Source organism: Stereum hirsutum (genome assembly GCF_000264905.1).
Source record: "Stereum hirsutum FP-91666 SS1 unplaced genomic scaffold STEHIscaffold_14, whole genome shotgun sequence".
In the NCBI taxonomy this organism is placed as follows: Eukaryota; Fungi; Basidiomycota; class Agaricomycetes; order Russulales; family Stereaceae; genus Stereum; species Stereum hirsutum.
In genome coordinates, this window is record NW_006763144.1 from 17,444 (window position 1) to 32,450 (window position 15,007).

The 15,007-nt window shown below is 52.7% G+C and overlaps 5 protein-coding genes across 5 annotated transcripts; 4 read left to right on the top strand and 1 right to left on the bottom strand.

The window, feature by feature from the left end:
- Window positions 1–11: 11 nt before the first annotated feature.
- Window positions 12–1,450, top strand: STEHIDRAFT_101963 (uncharacterized protein). The gene is made up of 2 exons (XM_007307793.1): window positions 12–598; window positions 699–1,450. Exons 1-2 carry the CDS (start codon window positions 22–24, stop codon window positions 1,430–1,432), a joined length of 1,311 nt encoding a protein of 436 aa, XP_007307855.1. The 5' UTR covers window positions 12–21; the 3' UTR covers window positions 1,433–1,450.
- Window positions 1,451–1,934: 484 nt separating this feature from the next.
- On the top strand, window positions 1,935–4,999 carry STEHIDRAFT_83852 (amidase family protein). The gene is made up of 7 exons (XM_007307794.1): window positions 1,935–2,396; window positions 2,837–3,182; window positions 3,287–3,596; window positions 3,679–3,886; window positions 3,954–4,262; window positions 4,343–4,443; window positions 4,537–4,999. The coding sequence occupies exons 1-7, from the start codon at window positions 2,056–2,058 to the stop codon at window positions 4,743–4,745; spliced, it is 1,824 nt and encodes a 607-aa protein (XP_007307856.1). The 5' UTR covers window positions 1,935–2,055; the 3' UTR covers window positions 4,746–4,999.
- Window positions 5,000–5,625: 626 nt separating this feature from the next.
- Window positions 5,626–8,050, top strand: STEHIDRAFT_149094 (uncharacterized protein). Its single transcript, XM_007308229.1, has 10 exons — window positions 5,626–5,965; window positions 6,038–6,103; window positions 6,166–6,203; window positions 6,265–6,392; window positions 6,456–6,527; window positions 6,588–6,668; window positions 6,723–6,924; window positions 6,977–7,027; window positions 7,089–7,651; window positions 7,943–8,050. Exons 1-10 carry the CDS (start codon window positions 5,886–5,888, stop codon window positions 7,988–7,990), a joined length of 1,329 nt encoding a protein of 442 aa, XP_007308291.1. The 5' UTR covers window positions 5,626–5,885; the 3' UTR covers window positions 7,991–8,050.
- Window positions 8,051–8,082: 32 nt separating this feature from the next.
- STEHIDRAFT_141321 (ATP-utilizing phosphoenolpyruvate carboxykinase) lies at window positions 8,083–10,881 on the bottom strand. The gene is made up of 9 exons (XM_007307795.1): window positions 10,808–10,881; window positions 10,585–10,684; window positions 10,255–10,512; window positions 10,091–10,173; window positions 9,951–10,016; window positions 9,669–9,881; window positions 9,094–9,611; window positions 8,956–9,040; window positions 8,083–8,899 (listed from the first exon to the last, which is right to left on the bottom strand). The coding sequence occupies exons 2-9, from the start codon at window positions 10,676–10,678 to the stop codon at window positions 8,513–8,515; spliced, it is 1,704 nt and encodes a 567-aa protein (XP_007307857.1). The 5' UTR covers window positions 10,679–10,684; window positions 10,808–10,881; the 3' UTR covers window positions 8,083–8,512.
- Window positions 10,882–13,495: 2,614 nt separating this feature from the next.
- On the top strand, window positions 13,496–14,894 carry STEHIDRAFT_124009 (uncharacterized protein). The gene is made up of 2 exons (XM_007307796.1): window positions 13,496–13,811; window positions 13,870–14,894. The coding sequence occupies exons 1-2, from the start codon at window positions 13,710–13,712 to the stop codon at window positions 14,470–14,472; spliced, it is 705 nt and encodes a 234-aa protein (XP_007307858.1). The 5' UTR covers window positions 13,496–13,709; the 3' UTR covers window positions 14,473–14,894.
- Window positions 14,895–15,007: the final 113 nt, after the last annotated feature.

Genomic DNA, 15,007 nt, shown 5'->3' on the forward strand with positions numbered 1-15,007 from the left:
ATGATGGCGTTCGTGAGGGGGATGGGGGCGGAGGCATCGAGACATGTTACTATGGATGAATTGGAGGATGAGGAGAGGATGAAGAGGGAGGATGCGGAGGAGAGGAGAGGAGGTGGGAGAGGGAGTAGTGGTGAGGAGAGTGGAGAGGATGGGGATGGAATGGATGAGGAGATGGAGAAGGTGTTGCAGGTTGAAGAGAGGCAGTTGATCGCAGAGGCTGGAGATGACGTTGAAGAAGATGATGATGATGACTACGAAGACGACTCGTCAGACGATGAGGACGACGAGGACCTACCCTCCGGCAGCTTCCAAGCTCGCCTCGAACGTCTTCGCGCACGCTCTCGTGGGCGTCCCATCCTCGACATGCTCGAAGAAGAGCTCGACGCTGAATACGACGACTTTGACCCCTCGTTCAAGTGGGAGACAGGTGGTGATGCGGATGAGGACGATCTCGTGGCGCAGGTGCAGGAGTTCTTGGATGAGAACGAGGATATATTGAAGGCAAGGGATAAGAAGCAGCGGAATAAGATCTTCAGGGCGGTTCAGAATGGGGATTTCGATATGGGCGATGCGGAGATGTGGGGTCTCAAACCAGCCAGTGCGTACACCTTATTTCATTCATCCATTCCTCGTTTTTTTTTCTTTCACTCGTACTCACCATTTTCTCTCTCATATCTCATTCTCTTACGGGTCTACAGAGCGCAATAAAGACAAAGACGTCCCTCCAGAGCTCCAAGCTCAATGGGCTAAAGACCGCGCCAAAAAAGCCGAAGCCAAACTCGCCCGCGACCAAGCCCGCCTCGAAGCCGCCGCCGACCCCTTGGCCAAAAAGAAAGGCGGGAAGAAAGGCCGAAAAGCCATGCTCCTCGCCGCCTCGCTCGACCCTACCATCACCACGCTCCCGAACCGGGTCACCGACCTCGCGTCCGTCGAGGCGCAGATCCGTCGATTCTTGGCGGATATTGGGGGGAGTGGGTCGATGGTGCTACCCCCTATGGCGAAGGACTCGAGGAAGGCGGTCCATGAGCTCGCTGCGGCGTTTAATTTGAAGAGTGAGAGCAAAGGGAAGGGAGATGGGCGGTATACGACGCTGAAGAAAACGACGCGGAGTGGATTCAAGGCGAATGAGAAGAAGGTCCGCGGTATCATGAGGAGCAATGGCGTATATGTGAACGTGACGAGGGGAGGTGGCGGCGGAGGAGGAGGAGGCAAGGGGGGTACCATGAAGCCGAAGGAGGGAGAGGAGGTGGGCAAAGCAGCACCGAGGATTGATCGGGGGAATATTGGGTTCAGGATGTTGGCGGCGATGGGGTGGGCGGAGGGGGACAGGGTGGGTGCATCGGGAGGCTTGGATGTGCCGTTGACGGCGATTGTGAAGACGACGAAGTTGGGGTTGGGGGCGGAGTTTGATGATCGGAGAGGCAAGAAATAAATAAAATGGAAGTCAACCTGCCTGTATTTCTTGCGTTTATTTGGAAGTCTATTGCGCGTCTTGTCTCTTCATGCTGTGAACTGTATTCACTGCTGCTGTACCGAGGATTCCGAGAAACCTGAAGTGTGGCCCAAGTATGTTGACGCCAATCTGACGGTTCCACTCAAACATCAACCTGGAGCTCCACGGGTGCTACACCCACTACAAGCAAGTTTTTCCACCGTTCTCACTCTACTCACACACCTTCCAAACGATGTTGCCCTTAGGAAACAATATTGTTTCGGGTATTGCACTGGGTGTTGGTTCCATGTGCTCATAAATATGTCAACTCCCCGACGCCCGCGGCCAGAGCGATAACGTCGAGCGCAATCAACGCGGTCCTACGCCGACTGCGATAGTCGTGTGTGCCTTACCCCACAGGTGATATCTCCTCCAGATTTGTCTCTTACATTTGTTGAAGATTGGCTCAGACGGGTTCAACAAAACAGACGGAAATTGGAAACAGGTTTGCGCGCTTTATTATAAAGAGGACCGTAGCGCTAGGTTTGACCTTGTGGGCGCGACTCTTCCCTCCACGCTCACACTCGTCGTACTCCTAGTCACCATCCCCAGCTTAAGTCACAATGAAGAGCGCGTCGTTCTTCTCGGCATTCGGTGCTATTCTTCTGGCTACGGTTTCCACGACGTGCAAGGCGAATGACAATCACGACCATGGCCACACGGATGTTCACGCGTTTAATGTATCGTCTCAGACGCTCACCGACCCCTACCCCTACTACTTCCCCGTCTCTGATGCTCAGAAAGAAGATGAGACTCCGTTTCCGATGCCGCTTTGTTATGGGACGCGGGTAGAGGAGGCGAGTATCGTGCAGTTGCAGGGGTATTTGACGGATGGGACGTTGACGAGTGCGAAGCTGTTGGAGTGTTATTTGAGGAGGATTATGCAGGTGGATACGTTTGTTGAGTGCGTATTTTTCTGTCTTCGTTTTCACTCTGTGTTCTGTGCACAGGTTATATCATCGAATGGTGAGCGTCGAGTGTGTGGAGCGGGCGTTTATCTACGCCACTGTGGCACCAGGCAGATAGGAGTTTGGCGCCCAGCTATTTATAGTTTCCCTGGAGCTCGAGTACACCTGCTGCACAAAGTTCGATATTCGGGCCCAAATGCAGAATTGATACCATATTATGGGCCTCAGCGAAGGCCCTCACATTGCACTCCGTGAGCCTAGGGAGCTGCGACGATCCCTTGGCTTGAATGCAGTAATATAGCCCTCTACGATTATTGTAGATTGAGGATTTCTTTCATGCCTGAGAGATCAATGGCACTGTAACTTTATGTTCTTCCCATTTTCATCCACTTCCAACCGTCCACATATTACTAACACCAACCCCCATCTATAACAGGGGCATAATGGAACTCAACCCCGACGCCTTCGAAATTGCGCACGCCCTCGACCTCCAACGCTCACAAGACAACTTCACCCTCCCCTCACCCGTATACGGCATCCCTTTCCTCGTCAAGGACAACATCGCCACCAAGGACAAAATGCAGACTACTGCAGGATTCTGGGGCCTCATCGGCTCCGTTGTCCCTCGAGATGCGCACGTCGTGAAGCTGTTGAGGGAGGCTGGAGCGTTGTTATTGGGACATGCGACGCTGAGCGAGTGGGCGGATATGAGGAGTAATAGTTATTCGGAGGGGTACTCGCCAAGAGGTGGACAAGCGAGAAGTCCGTATAACCTTACCATGGTCAGTTTCTCTATCCTCTATGCCATCGTTTCCATGTTCAGCTCGTCTTGTTCTCCTCTCGTTGAAATATGCATCGATAATCATTGTGTCGTGTCTCTATTCAGAATGGCGGTGGCTCCTCGACCGGAAGCGCAGGTGCCGTCGCAGCCAACGAAGTCACCTTCGCCCTAGGCACCGAAACCGACGGTTCAGTGATCTCACCCTCCGAGCGTAACGGCCTCGTCGGTCTCAAACCCACCGTCGGTCTTACTAGCCGCAAGGGCGTCATTCCGGAGAGCGAGCATCAGGATACGGTCGGTGTATTGGCGAGAAGCGTGGCGGATGCGGCTGCTGTGTTGGGTGTTATCGCGGGTGTGGATGAGCGGGATAATTATACGTTGGCGCAGGTGGAGGAGCCAGGGAGGACGTTCACTGGTGAGGTTTATTTTTGGTGACAACTCACGTTTGAGTGTCTGCATGCTGACTTTATTTTGTTTTGTTTCTTTTGAAACGTCAGATTACACCCAGTTTCTTGCTAATTCGAGTGCGCTCGAAGGTGCTGTCTTCGGTGTTCCGTGGGAGAGCTTCTGGGTGTATGCAGAGGCTGATAACCTACCTGGCTTATTCGCGGCTATCGAGGCTATCGAATCTGCTGGAGGCACTGTTTTGAATGGAACGGAGATTCCGAACTACGCGACCTTCATCTCGCCTGACGGCTGGGATTGGTTCGTCCATCATCCACACCTTCTTCCATTCACTTCTTAACTTGTGCACTGCGATATCCGTATTCAGGGACTACGGCACCACGCGCGGCTTCCCCAACGAATCCGAATTCACGGTCGTCAAAGTAGACTTCTACAACAACATCAAGACGTACCTCTCCGAGCTCTCGAACACCAACATCCGCTCGCTCGAAGACATCGTGGCGTATAATTATGCGAATGACGGGACGGAGGGAGGCACGGCGGGCGTGCATCCGGCGTTCAAGAGCGGGCAGGACAGCTTTTTGGCGAGTTTGGAGACGAAGGGGGTGAGGAATGAGACGTATTGGCAGGCGGTGGAGTATTGTAAGAGAGGAGCGGGGGTGGAAGGGATTGATGCGTGCGTCCTATTTTTCTTTTCTTTTCTTTTTTGCTTAGTATTTTTTGGGAAATGGATCACTGATTCTCGCTTGTGTTCAGAGCCCTCAAGTATAACAAAACGGATGGTATCATTGGCACCCTCGATGGTCTCCTCGTTCCCTCCAACGTAGGCCAATCGTACCAAGTCGCCGCCCAAGCTGGTTCGTCACATCGTCTCTCCCTCCCTCCTCGTTCCCATTTCCTTGATTATAGGCTTCGGTCGCCCTTACCTGCCTTATTATATCGTGCTACAGGCTACCCGATGATCACTTTCCCCGCCGGCGTCAACAACAACGCGATGCCCTACGGCCTCGGAATCATGAACACCGCCTGGTCAGAACCACTGCTCGTCAAGTGGGGCTCGGCGATTGAAGATCTTCTGAGGACGAAGGGCACGGTGCGACCTACGCCGAAGTGGTGGATGTACACGACGAAGAATATTCCGGTCTTGTATGATTCATGAGACGGATGGTCTTCGTTAACCGTCTTCCCCTTGCGTCCAATTGCAGGCTGTCTTGCAATATTTTTTGTTCCTTGACATGGCTATTGACGGTATCGATATCAGGCACGCCAGGGTCGTTTCATCCGAGTGGAGGTCACCACGCCTTGAACTGTCCTCGAGATCTGATCGCCGAACGACTGATCTGTCGTCATTTGAGGCATTTCACCGATTTGGCATGGATATCCCCTGGTTTCCTAGGGACCGCCAGGCACGATGTTCGCGGCCCGTCTTTTCATTATGGGTGGTTCAATGGCAATTCAATGGACTGAATCAGAGTCCTTTTGGCTCGACGTTCATATGTTGGCTTGTTGAACGCGATGCTGGGTCTTAAAGATGCACTCGCGCGCATAGCTTCATGGCCTGGTCATTTGAGTTGTCTCGTCGCGTTTCCTGATCCTTCTTCAAGCTCCGATCCAGCCCGTTTCTACATACACATTCACAGTATCATAAACACTACCCTGCACGTCGTCGTCTGTTCCGACCTCCGCATACTGCGCACTTACGACCCACATAGTCCTGAACGCTCGGATGTTGCTCCTCGGTATGTTCTCGCAGCGAAAGATCAGAGGTTGCAGATGCGACAGCATACCCTAGAATACCAAGCCAACCGCGCAGCATTCATGGATGCACCTGTCCTTCAACTTTTCCTGGCCTCGTTCTGGAACTTGTCAGTTTGTTTTCGGTCGCTATTTAGTATGTTTCCGTTGACAACCGCGGTTCAAGATGATGGTCCATGATACTAGGTCACACATGGGCACCATTCCATCGCACTGAATCATCACTCTAGACCATGCTCGCTGACAATTGTCGAGGTGCACGACGCCGGAAGTATATAAGGACTGAGGACGCTCGACATTCGATTTTCCTCATCAAATTTTCTGTTTCTCGTTTGTTCGCCTCCGCTGGTCTTATCCTCCGCCACTTTGTTGTGGCTGTTGGCTGTACCTGACGACTTGCTAGTCGAGTCTCCTTACCTTCATTTTCCATTCACATTCATTTTCTGCTCCTGCGTCCGCAACTGCTGTCTGTCTTCGACCCAGCACACCTTGATCAGCCGCATCTGTCACTTCAATTTACACAAGACACTTCTCGATATCAACTATGTTTGTATTCAAGTCTGCGGCTCAGGCTGGCGCTGTTCTGGCTTTCGCACAACTCGTGCGTGGACACGGCTATGTCCAGTGAGTTCTCCCTCCAGGCCGTATTCTTGTGATGGAGGTCTCATACTCACGGGATCTGTTGCGTGAATAAAGGGAGCTTACTGTCGGTGGTACGGATTACACTGGCTACCTTCCTTACAACGACCCTTACACCACCCCGTATGTACCCCCTCCCCTCTACCGTCCGCAGGGAAGCTAAACCAGTTCGCGCGTTCCTTCAGAACTCCCACTCGGATCGTCAGGTCTTTCACCAGCAACGGTAAGACATTTACCTCCTCGTCGTATACTGCAGATACCTGACGGTTGGAATCGTACTACAGGTCCTGTTGCTGACTTCACGACCGACACAATCACATGTAACGACGGTGGAGACACCGCCGCTGGCGCTAGCGCCACTGTAGCCGCTGGTGACCAGGTAGAGTTCTTCTGGACCGCCTGGCCTTCCTCCGTAAGTGCACAATATTGTCGAGTTTGGTGCTTTTCAGCTAATGTATCTCGGACCGTCACGTAGCATGAGGGTCCTACCATGACCTACATGGCCAAGTGTGACTCCGACGACTGCTCAACTTTCTCCGGACAGGATGTAAGCCGTTGACCCATCGACGCACCGTCCTTTCCTAGCTCACCTTTCTTTCGTTCTCAGGGAGACGTCTGGTTTAAGATTGACCACGCTGGTCTCAATGATGACCTCACCTGGGCTTCTGACACCCTCATTGCCAACAACGTAAGTTCGTCACCCTGTGGTTTTTCACGTTAGTCTCAATATTCTCGTCCACAGAACTCCTGGACCGTGACCATCCCCGACGACATCGCACCTGGTGGCTACCTCCTTCGCCACGAGCTTTTGGCACTCCATGGTGCCAGCACTGTTCTTGGTGCTCAATTCTACCCTATGTGCGCCCAGCTCGTCGTCACCGGCAGCGGTACCGCCGAGCCCTCTGGTGTAGCCTTGCCCGGTGCCTACGCCACTGATGACCCTGGTATGTTTTCTTCATTCTTTACCGGAGCTCATCCATTCACGCTATTGTACAGGTATCCTCATCAACATCTACTATCCCACGGTGACCAGCTACGACATCCCTGGTGAGTATCTATTCATGTGAAATTTTGGGTAGACGTTGACCGTGAAGTGTGCTGTAATTAGGTCCTACTGTGTATACCGCAGGTGGATCCACCGGTTCAACCGCTGCCGCTAGCTCATCCACTGCTGCAGCCTCTAGTGCCGCCACATCCGCCGCCGCATCCGCCGCCACATCCGCTGTCACTTCAGCCGCTACATCTGCCAGTGTCACGTCGGTCGCAAGCTCATCTGCCTCTGCCTCCAGTGCTACTGTCACCTCTGCCGCCACCTCATCCAGTGCCGTTGCCGCCGTTTCAAGCTCAGCCTCTGGTGACGCTTCTGCCTGCCCCGTCCCATCTTCATCCGCATCGTCCGCTGCTGCCACCGTTACGTCGGCCTCTTCCGCCGCCGCCATTACGAGCTCTAAGGTAGAAACTAGCGTCAAGGCTTCGTCGAGCGCCGCAGCGACGACTTCTGTCGCCAGCTCCATTATCTCCTCTTCCGCAAGACCCACTGCAGCAGCATCATCCTCTGCTGCGGGTGACGCTGGCTCCTGTCCTGCCCCATCCGCCTCAGCCTCCGCCTCCGCCTCAGCCTCTTCCGTCACTGGTAAGACCAGTGCAGCGACTTCCGCTGCAGCCTCTGCTGTAACCAGCAAAGCCAGCGCATCTGGGTTCACGACCGTCAAGAAGAGCTCCTCTGCCGTCGCAGCCAGTTCTTCTGCTGCAGCAAGCGCAGTTACCAGCGCGAAGACTTCGACGACTGCCGTCGCAGCTTCCGCTACCGCCTCTGCGTCCGCATCCTCAGTCTCAGACGCGTCCGCTTGCTCCGCTTCGACGTCGGCGACTGCTTCAGCGGCCGTCAAGAAGCGGAACCCGGTCAGGGAGAATGCGGCGGCGAAGAAGAGGAAGGCTGTTAGAGAGCTTGATGCGATGGAGCGTCTGAAGAGGAACGGGAAGCTGGGGAGGTCGATTTTGAGGAAGTAGAGTTTTTTGTGGTGGTCTCGCCAATTGTGGCTCTTGATTGGGTCTTCTTCGTTGTCTTCTCCCCCTTTGTCTCACCTCTATTCTTTCCCGTTGTGCAAGGCCACGAGCGTTTTCCATTATTTAAATTTTGTGGCGTAGAAGTAGCATGCTACTCGTTGTACAATGTAGTGTACCCTCGCTGGCAATCGATAGCTGGTCCTCCATAACTGCAACAGAGTACTTATCCGTGAATAAGGCCATAACACGTATCCAAATAAACGCAAGCATTTGAACATCCAGTCCATGAGATGAGAACCATGAGCCCAGACGACAGCGAATAGATCGCGAAAAAGATACAGCAGATATTCATTCTTGCGAAGGTAAAATACATACAATCAAAGCAAGCGCGTGACTTCCAGTTTCCATAACCTGCGATCAAACTAAATCATAATGAAACCGTCCATCATCTACCGTAACGATACGGAAGCCCACCCCCAAACGACCTCTATCACAACGCGAACGAGCCCCACCACGTCACCCGACTCAAGCCTTGATCTGCGGCCCAGCCAACCTCACCTTCTCCTCCACATCCTTCTCATACAGCGCGAACGCCTTCACGAACATCCCCGCCAGCTTCTTCACCTCCTTCTCGAACGCAGCCCTATCGGGCCACGCGAGGCTCGGGTTCAACAGCTCGCGAGGAACGCCCTCGAGGCCGGTCGGGATCGAGAGGTTGAAGGTCTCGAAGGTCTCGAAGTTGGCCTTGGCGAGCTCGCCGGAGTGGACGGCGTCGACGATGGCGCGGGTGTACTTGAGCGGGCAACGCTTGCCTGTGCCGTACTTTCCGCCTGTCCAGCCGGTGTTGATGAGCCAGCAGTCGACGTTGTGCTTGGCCATACGCTCGGCGAGCATCTCGGCGTAGCGGCCGGGCTGGAGTGAGATGTCAGGGAGAGAACTAGGATGGAGATAGAGAAGAGAAGACGTACGTGAAGGACGATGAAGGGAGCGCTGTAGCAGGTAGAGAAGGTGGGGATGGGCTCTAGAACACCGTCCTCGGTACCTGGTGTTTTCCTGAAAAACGATAAGCAAGTGTGGCAGCTCCAAAAAACAGAAGAATAACTCACGAGGTATAACCGGCCAAGAAGTGGTAGCTGGCCTGCTCTGGTGTGAGCTTGCTCACAGGGGGAAGAACACCGAACGCGTCGCATGTCAACATGATGATGTTCTTCGGTTGTGAGTCGACCGAGCAAGGGATCCTAGCGTTGGGGATGTACTCGATCGGGTACGCGCACCGTGTGTTCTCGGTGATGCTGATATCGTCGTAGTCTGGTACCCTGGAGTTCGGGTTGTAGACGACGTTCTCGAGGATGGAGCCGAAGCGGATAGCGTTGAAAATCTCGGGCTCCTTCTCTGCGGAGAGGTTGATACACTTGGCGTAGCAGCCGCCCTCGATGTTGAAGACACCGGTGTCAGACCAGACGTGCTCGTCGTCGCCGATGAGGAGACGGTTAGGGTCGGCAGACAGTGTGGTCTTGCCGGTACCAGAGAGACCGAAGAAGAGAGTAACATCGCCCTTCTCCATACCGACGTTGGCGGACGAGTGAAGGGAGAGCTGGCCAAACTTGACGGGCTGGAGATAATGCTGCAGTGAAGATTGGTGTCAGTTTGAAGACTTGATCAACTCGTGCGGCGAATTTACCATAACGGAGAATACGCCCTTCTTCATCTCACCGGCATACTCGGTTCCGAGAATAACCATCTCCATGCGCTTGAAATTGATCTCAACGGAGGTGGTTGAGCTCATGCCCTTGGTGAACCTATTTGCGGGGAACTGGCCAGCGTTGTAGATGATGAAGTCTGGCTCGCCGAAGGTGGCGAGTTCCTCTTCCGTTGGTCGGATGAGCATGTTGTTCTACACGCCACACTAGTGAGTAAGTACCCTAGAAAGGAAGGAGGAGAAACCTGGTCACGCGGGACGTACCATGAAGAGGGCATGATAGGCACGAGCGCAAATGACGCGGACCTTGATCCTGTACTTTGGGTCCCACTGGTGATAGGAGGTGTTAGCGACAGAATCAGAAGCAAAGTTTTGGAGCGATGTGGAGGATCGATGAAACTCACGCCAGCGTATCCGTCGAAAACGTAAACATTGTCGCGGGTGTTGAGGTAGTCAATAGCACGCTCGCGGTTGATCTCGAAGGTATCTGGAAGGAGAAAGCATTCACATACCCCAGGTTAGCTCTGCTGCCCACAAGGTCCGAGACAGAACAAAACAGTAGACTGACGTTCATCCATTTTGATGTTCACGCTGCCCCACCAGATATCATCCTTACTCGTCTCCTCGAATACGATACGTTTGTCCTTCGGAGACCGTCCGGTCTTCTTTCCAGAAAAGTTGATGAGTGCGCCTGAAGAGGAAATGATGGCACCCTCATTCCGGATGGCGTCCTCGTAAAGCAGAGCCACGGGTGCATTCCTCTTGAGCGTGATCTTGTCCATGTCGAAACCAGCCTGCGAGAAGTACTCGATGTCCTGGCCGATGACTGTAGTGCAAATCGATGAGTTCAACGTTTCGCAAGTCGAATAGGGGAAGCGGATGGAAAAGTGAGACATACGGTTTGACAGTTGCTCATTGTCGAAAGCTTGAGCATAGTTCTTGTGAAGGATGTGTGGGGTAACGTAGGGGGTCATTGAAGGTGGGAACACCATGATGGGCTATGAGATGCAATCCGATGAGTATATTTTCTCGACATGTTTGCTGAAGGTAGATCGCGAGACCAATATTTTGCACGTCGCGAAAAATGTCCTAAAAACAACGATAAATTGACAGATACGAACCTGGACGTATATTTGATAGCGAGTTGGTAGCTGTTTGACTTTTGCAAACGTTGAATGATGGCGGGGAAGAAAGGAGCGCAGTGGGGAACGGAAGAAGGGGGTCTTTCGGCGCGGTAATATAGCCTGCAGCATAGGCTTTCCTATTTCGTCATTCGGTCGGGGCAAATCACGAGCCCAAAGTCCGTCCCGACCTCCCCCGCAAAATACAAACCGCGGGACACCGATAGGCGGAAAAGACACGGAAAATGGAAGGGCGAAGACGACGGCAAGAGCTAGTCAGGAGCGATTCGGGCAGTGTAGACGTTCATGAGGGGAGCGAGGGAGTCCTTTCTCTTACGCGAACCCATGCTCTCCAGCAACGGCGGATGGCCGCACATTCCTCCTTTGGTAATGTTCATCATCATGAAGCGTCACGTGGCGCGCATTCCTGCGAGGATGCGCCATTGCCAGCGCGGTGGGGGAGGCGCTTTCTCTCCTCTAGGATCTGCTTCATTGTCTTCACATTCTCTCGCTGTTTTTCGGGTAGATTTTATTAACTCTGGATTCGCCTCTCCGCAACGGAGGTGTCGGACCTCTGGTGGACCGATCTGGAGATCAACACCCGCTCTGTGAGTAGAGAGTCACCGATTTAGACGTATCAGATCGACATGGTACCCTCAACCCCCCCCGCTCTTAGTACCGTCAGCTTGGGTATGCTTCACAACGACTGATCTGGACCTAATCTATAGCTACCCTTATGGCTGGCCGCAGTAAATTTTAACATATGGGTGTTTTCTGGTACGTCATCTATCTCGCCACATTGAACTTCGCCGCGCCCTCCCGTATCCCTTTCATGCTCCATTTATAGTTGTAGGACATACAGGATCGACCGACGTTTGCACTCAGGTTCTCAAGGTCTATATATAACACATATCCGTAAGATCAAGCTCGAAGTTTACTATCTTACTCCAATTCTCGCCCGCAGAGGATACGATCGCTGTGAGATAACACTAGATCCCCCATCGCAACTCGTCAGGTGAGTCTCTCAATCTGTTATTCCCTCCTGCATCACAAAACGAACCCTCCTTGTTGGTTCTGGGTCGGACACGTTCACACGAGTTTCCACCAGGATAAACGTCGGGCAGCGGTCCGGTTCTATGGCTACTGTAACCAGTACGGTCGCGAGCGATGCTCCGCTGCAGATATTGTTCTACAGGCTAGCCGAGCAACTGCAGTTGATATCTGTTGATATTCAAGTGTCTGCTCTACGTCATTTTGCATGTTTCCAGCCGCGATGAGTAGATCACCCCTGCCGTTGGCTCTTTTTCCTCCACTCACCCACCTGGCCTGGTTATCTCGCAGAAGGAAGCGAGTGTTTGCTTCGTCGTCTGCATCCGAGGCTCAAATGTTCTCGATATTTATAGGGGCCTTCCCGAGCTTCTCTGCGCCGAAAATTTAGGTCCCAGGACGCAAATGCTGAGCTTGATTGGTTGAAGCGCCGCCCATCGATCAACTGCTCATAGTCGATAGATATTCCTCGATGTCAATGACCACTGCTATTTAGTGATATATGCACATGCGATTCCCAAGGCAGTCAGTGCGATGGGTGCCTCTTGTGCCTTGCTCTTCATAATATGGCAACCTTTAGGACCTATGAGTTCCTGTGAGCTACGCCCCGGTGTCGATGGAAGTCCAGATCAGCTTAGTGCTAACTATCACCTCTCAAGAGGCTTTCGAACACTCTCGAAGTGCTCCGACCTCCGCTTCATAATTAGACGTGTAGACCAGATTTGTCGTCCATCGAATTACTGGCCGCAGTGATTGGACGTCTACGTGCTCTTTTCTCATTGATTTTCTTGTCCGAGTCGGTGTGTAGCGCGCCTCAAATAAACCTTCTTCCTGCAACTTCTTGCACTTATAGGCATATCTCAACCTGTGTGCCATGAGTTCCAGCAATATCTATTACTTCACTTTCGGTATCCCTATCGTTTGATTGCACTTTCGTTGTATCGCATTTCAATGACATTCCGTGTGGCGTAGCTGGTGCCACAGCTGTTCATCTGCTAAAAGTCGACCTCCTCGTTTCCTCATTCCAGTGGTATATCCGCCTCCATACTCTCGTGCTATCGACGTCATATGCAAGCGATGGTGCGTCCCTTTCGTGCGCAGGTTTACCTCTCTTGTACCTCTCAGAAGCGGAGAACTAACGGTCCGCAAGGGCCGCCATTTCATTCCGTGTTTTTCCGATTGCTTCCCGACGTGTCCCTTCGGTCTTCCCTTCAGCTCTGGTGGGACTCCGCCACTAATTCGTCAACATCTTTGGGCACAGGTAAGGTACTAGAAGGCTGCATTTGGTCTCTGAAAGCTATAATCTTGAACCCAAAAGGTCCTGTGATCCTTCGGACTACGAAGGCCGAAGGGATTCGAAGAGAGGCTGTTTTACGCACCCAGACATCTTGCACACGACCAGTGGTATGCGTTATTTTACTCTGCGAGGCTCTCAGGAACGCGCGAGCAAAACTCAGGTTTATCGCCTTGATTGCCACACATCCGGGAGTAACCATTCGGCAACCACGCTTCCCCCTAACTTATGCATTTGTGAACCATCCCGAGAGACGCGCACACGACCAAATCTCTGTTTACACATGCGATGACTGACTGTTGTCTTCCTCCTTCAACCCTTTGTCAAGCCTCCTGGTGTCGCGGGACTTTACACGTGAATGCGGCGCTCCGCCTACTTATTGGAGCTAGTTTCGTCTGGTGCTGGTCTAGTTTTTAAGCTTTGCTTGGAGGGACGAGGCTCTGATATATAAGAGATGTGGACGAACACAGAGGTGAGGAAAACCCTGTATCTTTTGCTGCGCGGTTGATCGTCTTCCCCTCCCCACGTCCTTGAAATCCACCCCGAAACGATCTTCACGAGATGTCTTCTCCATTGTCGACTTACTCTACCTTGTCGGATGGCCAGCAAGTCCTGATACGCCATCTTTCATCGAAAGACATCCCTCGCATTCGCGAGATGCACGTACGCAACTGTTCTGATGTCTTATTTTCCTCGTATTCGGACTAATTTTCACCCACAGAGTTCTATCTTGGGTCTCAACCTTCCCAGCTCATTCTACCAGCAACTTCTCCTTCATCCCACCCGTCTCTGCCTCGTTGCCGTTCCCTTCTCCTCCTCCCCATCCCTCCATCACACCGTTGAGAACCACGGCGAGCCAGTCGCTTTCATCACCACTGCCCTCCATGTCCCTACCAACGATCTCTCTCTTTCCCTCCGATCCACGACCACATCCCTCAAGTCTCGTCGCTCAGCATCCGAGAACGCGGTAGAGATGCACGTCCTGACCATCGGCGTCTCGCCCGCTTTCAGGCGCCAACATCTCGCCACTCGTCTCCTTAAAGAAGCAGTCCGTGCTATCCACACACAAGCGCGTGTGGCGGCTCAGATGCCCGTGATCGCACAATGCTCCTTGGACAATGTCGTAGAGGATGACGAATATGCAGAGAGCGAAGTTTGGGGCAAGGAGATGAACGTTACTGTTCATCTTCCCGCTGCGGATGTGGAGGGGAGGAAGTTCTGGGAAGGAATCGGGTTGAAAGAGCAGGGTGGAGTGCGACTTCCTGATGCGAGAGCTGGGCCGTGGAGAGATTCTGTGAGGGTTACTGGGCGCGTCGCTGCTTGATGCGATGACTGACGTTATCTCCAATCCGCGACTAATCATGCATTGTCTTGTTGATGCTTTACTACTGCAGGTTGGTCAGTGATTACAATCCTACGACCTTTGGGGATACTTATTGTTCGTAAATGACTGGTGATGCAGCGCTTGTTTCTTTGCATGATTGTCTGTTCCTTTGCACCTCTGAAGAACGATGTGCTATTTTAGTACAATTCTAAATACGCCTGTTCTCGCACCATGTATTCTGGTCGTCTCTTTCCTTTCCTTTCCTGATCTTGCGGCCCGGAGACTCTAGACTTCGCCTCCTCTTCTTGCTCGTGTTTTTACCGTGCATCCTTTAGGCCTCTCCTTCATTGCTCGGTTTTGTTGATCTGCATATGCTTCTCGTGTGATAATCGTTAAAAACGTGAAGAAGCTGCTCCAGCAGCCCCCGTGTCGCGTTAACTGCACGACGGTGAAGACCACCAATGGAAATTGAACTGCCCGTGGCATTCAAGGCGCCTTGTTAAAGGTATGGCACAAAAAATATCTGCAGGGCTAC

Coding starts and splice junctions, on each gene's coding strand:
- STEHIDRAFT_101963 (XM_007307793.1), top strand. CDS start 22: ATGGGGGCGGAGGCATCGAGACATGTTACTATGGATGAATTGGAGGAT. Junction 599..698: donor GTGGGGTCTCAAACCAGCCA/GTGCGTACACCT, acceptor ACGGGTCTACAG/AGCGCAATAAAGACAAAGAC.
- STEHIDRAFT_83852 (XM_007307794.1), top strand. CDS start 2,056: ATGAAGAGCGCGTCGTTCTTCTCGGCATTCGGTGCTATTCTTCTGGCT. Junction 3,597..3,678: donor GCCAGGGAGGACGTTCACTG/GTGAGGTTTATT, acceptor TTGAAACGTCAG/ATTACACCCAGTTTCTTGCT. Junction 3,887..3,953: donor TCGCCTGACGGCTGGGATTG/GTTCGTCCATCA, acceptor ATCCGTATTCAG/GGACTACGGCACCACGCGCG.
- STEHIDRAFT_149094 (XM_007308229.1), top strand. CDS start 5,886: ATGTTTGTATTCAAGTCTGCGGCTCAGGCTGGCGCTGTTCTGGCTTTC. Junction 6,104..6,165: donor AACGACCCTTACACCACCCC/GTATGTACCCCC, acceptor GCGTTCCTTCAG/AACTCCCACTCGGATCGTCA. Junction 6,925..6,976: donor CTACGCCACTGATGACCCTG/GTATGTTTTCTT, acceptor GCTATTGTACAG/GTATCCTCATCAACATCTAC.
- STEHIDRAFT_141321 (XM_007307795.1), bottom strand. CDS start 10,678: ATGGTGTTCCCACCTTCAATGACCCCCTACGTTACCCCACACATCCTT. Junction 10,017..10,090: donor TTTTCGACGGATACGCTGGC/GTGAGTTTCATC, acceptor TCCTATCACCAG/TGGGACCCAAAGTACAGGAT. Junction 9,041..9,093: donor TTCTTGGCCGGTTATACCTC/GTGAGTTATTCT, acceptor ATCGTTTTTCAG/GAAAACACCAGGTACCGAGG.
- STEHIDRAFT_124009 (XM_007307796.1), top strand. CDS start 13,710: ATGTCTTCTCCATTGTCGACTTACTCTACCTTGTCGGATGGCCAGCAA. Junction 13,812..13,869: donor CTCGCATTCGCGAGATGCAC/GTACGCAACTGT, acceptor TTTCACCCACAG/AGTTCTATCTTGGGTCTCAA.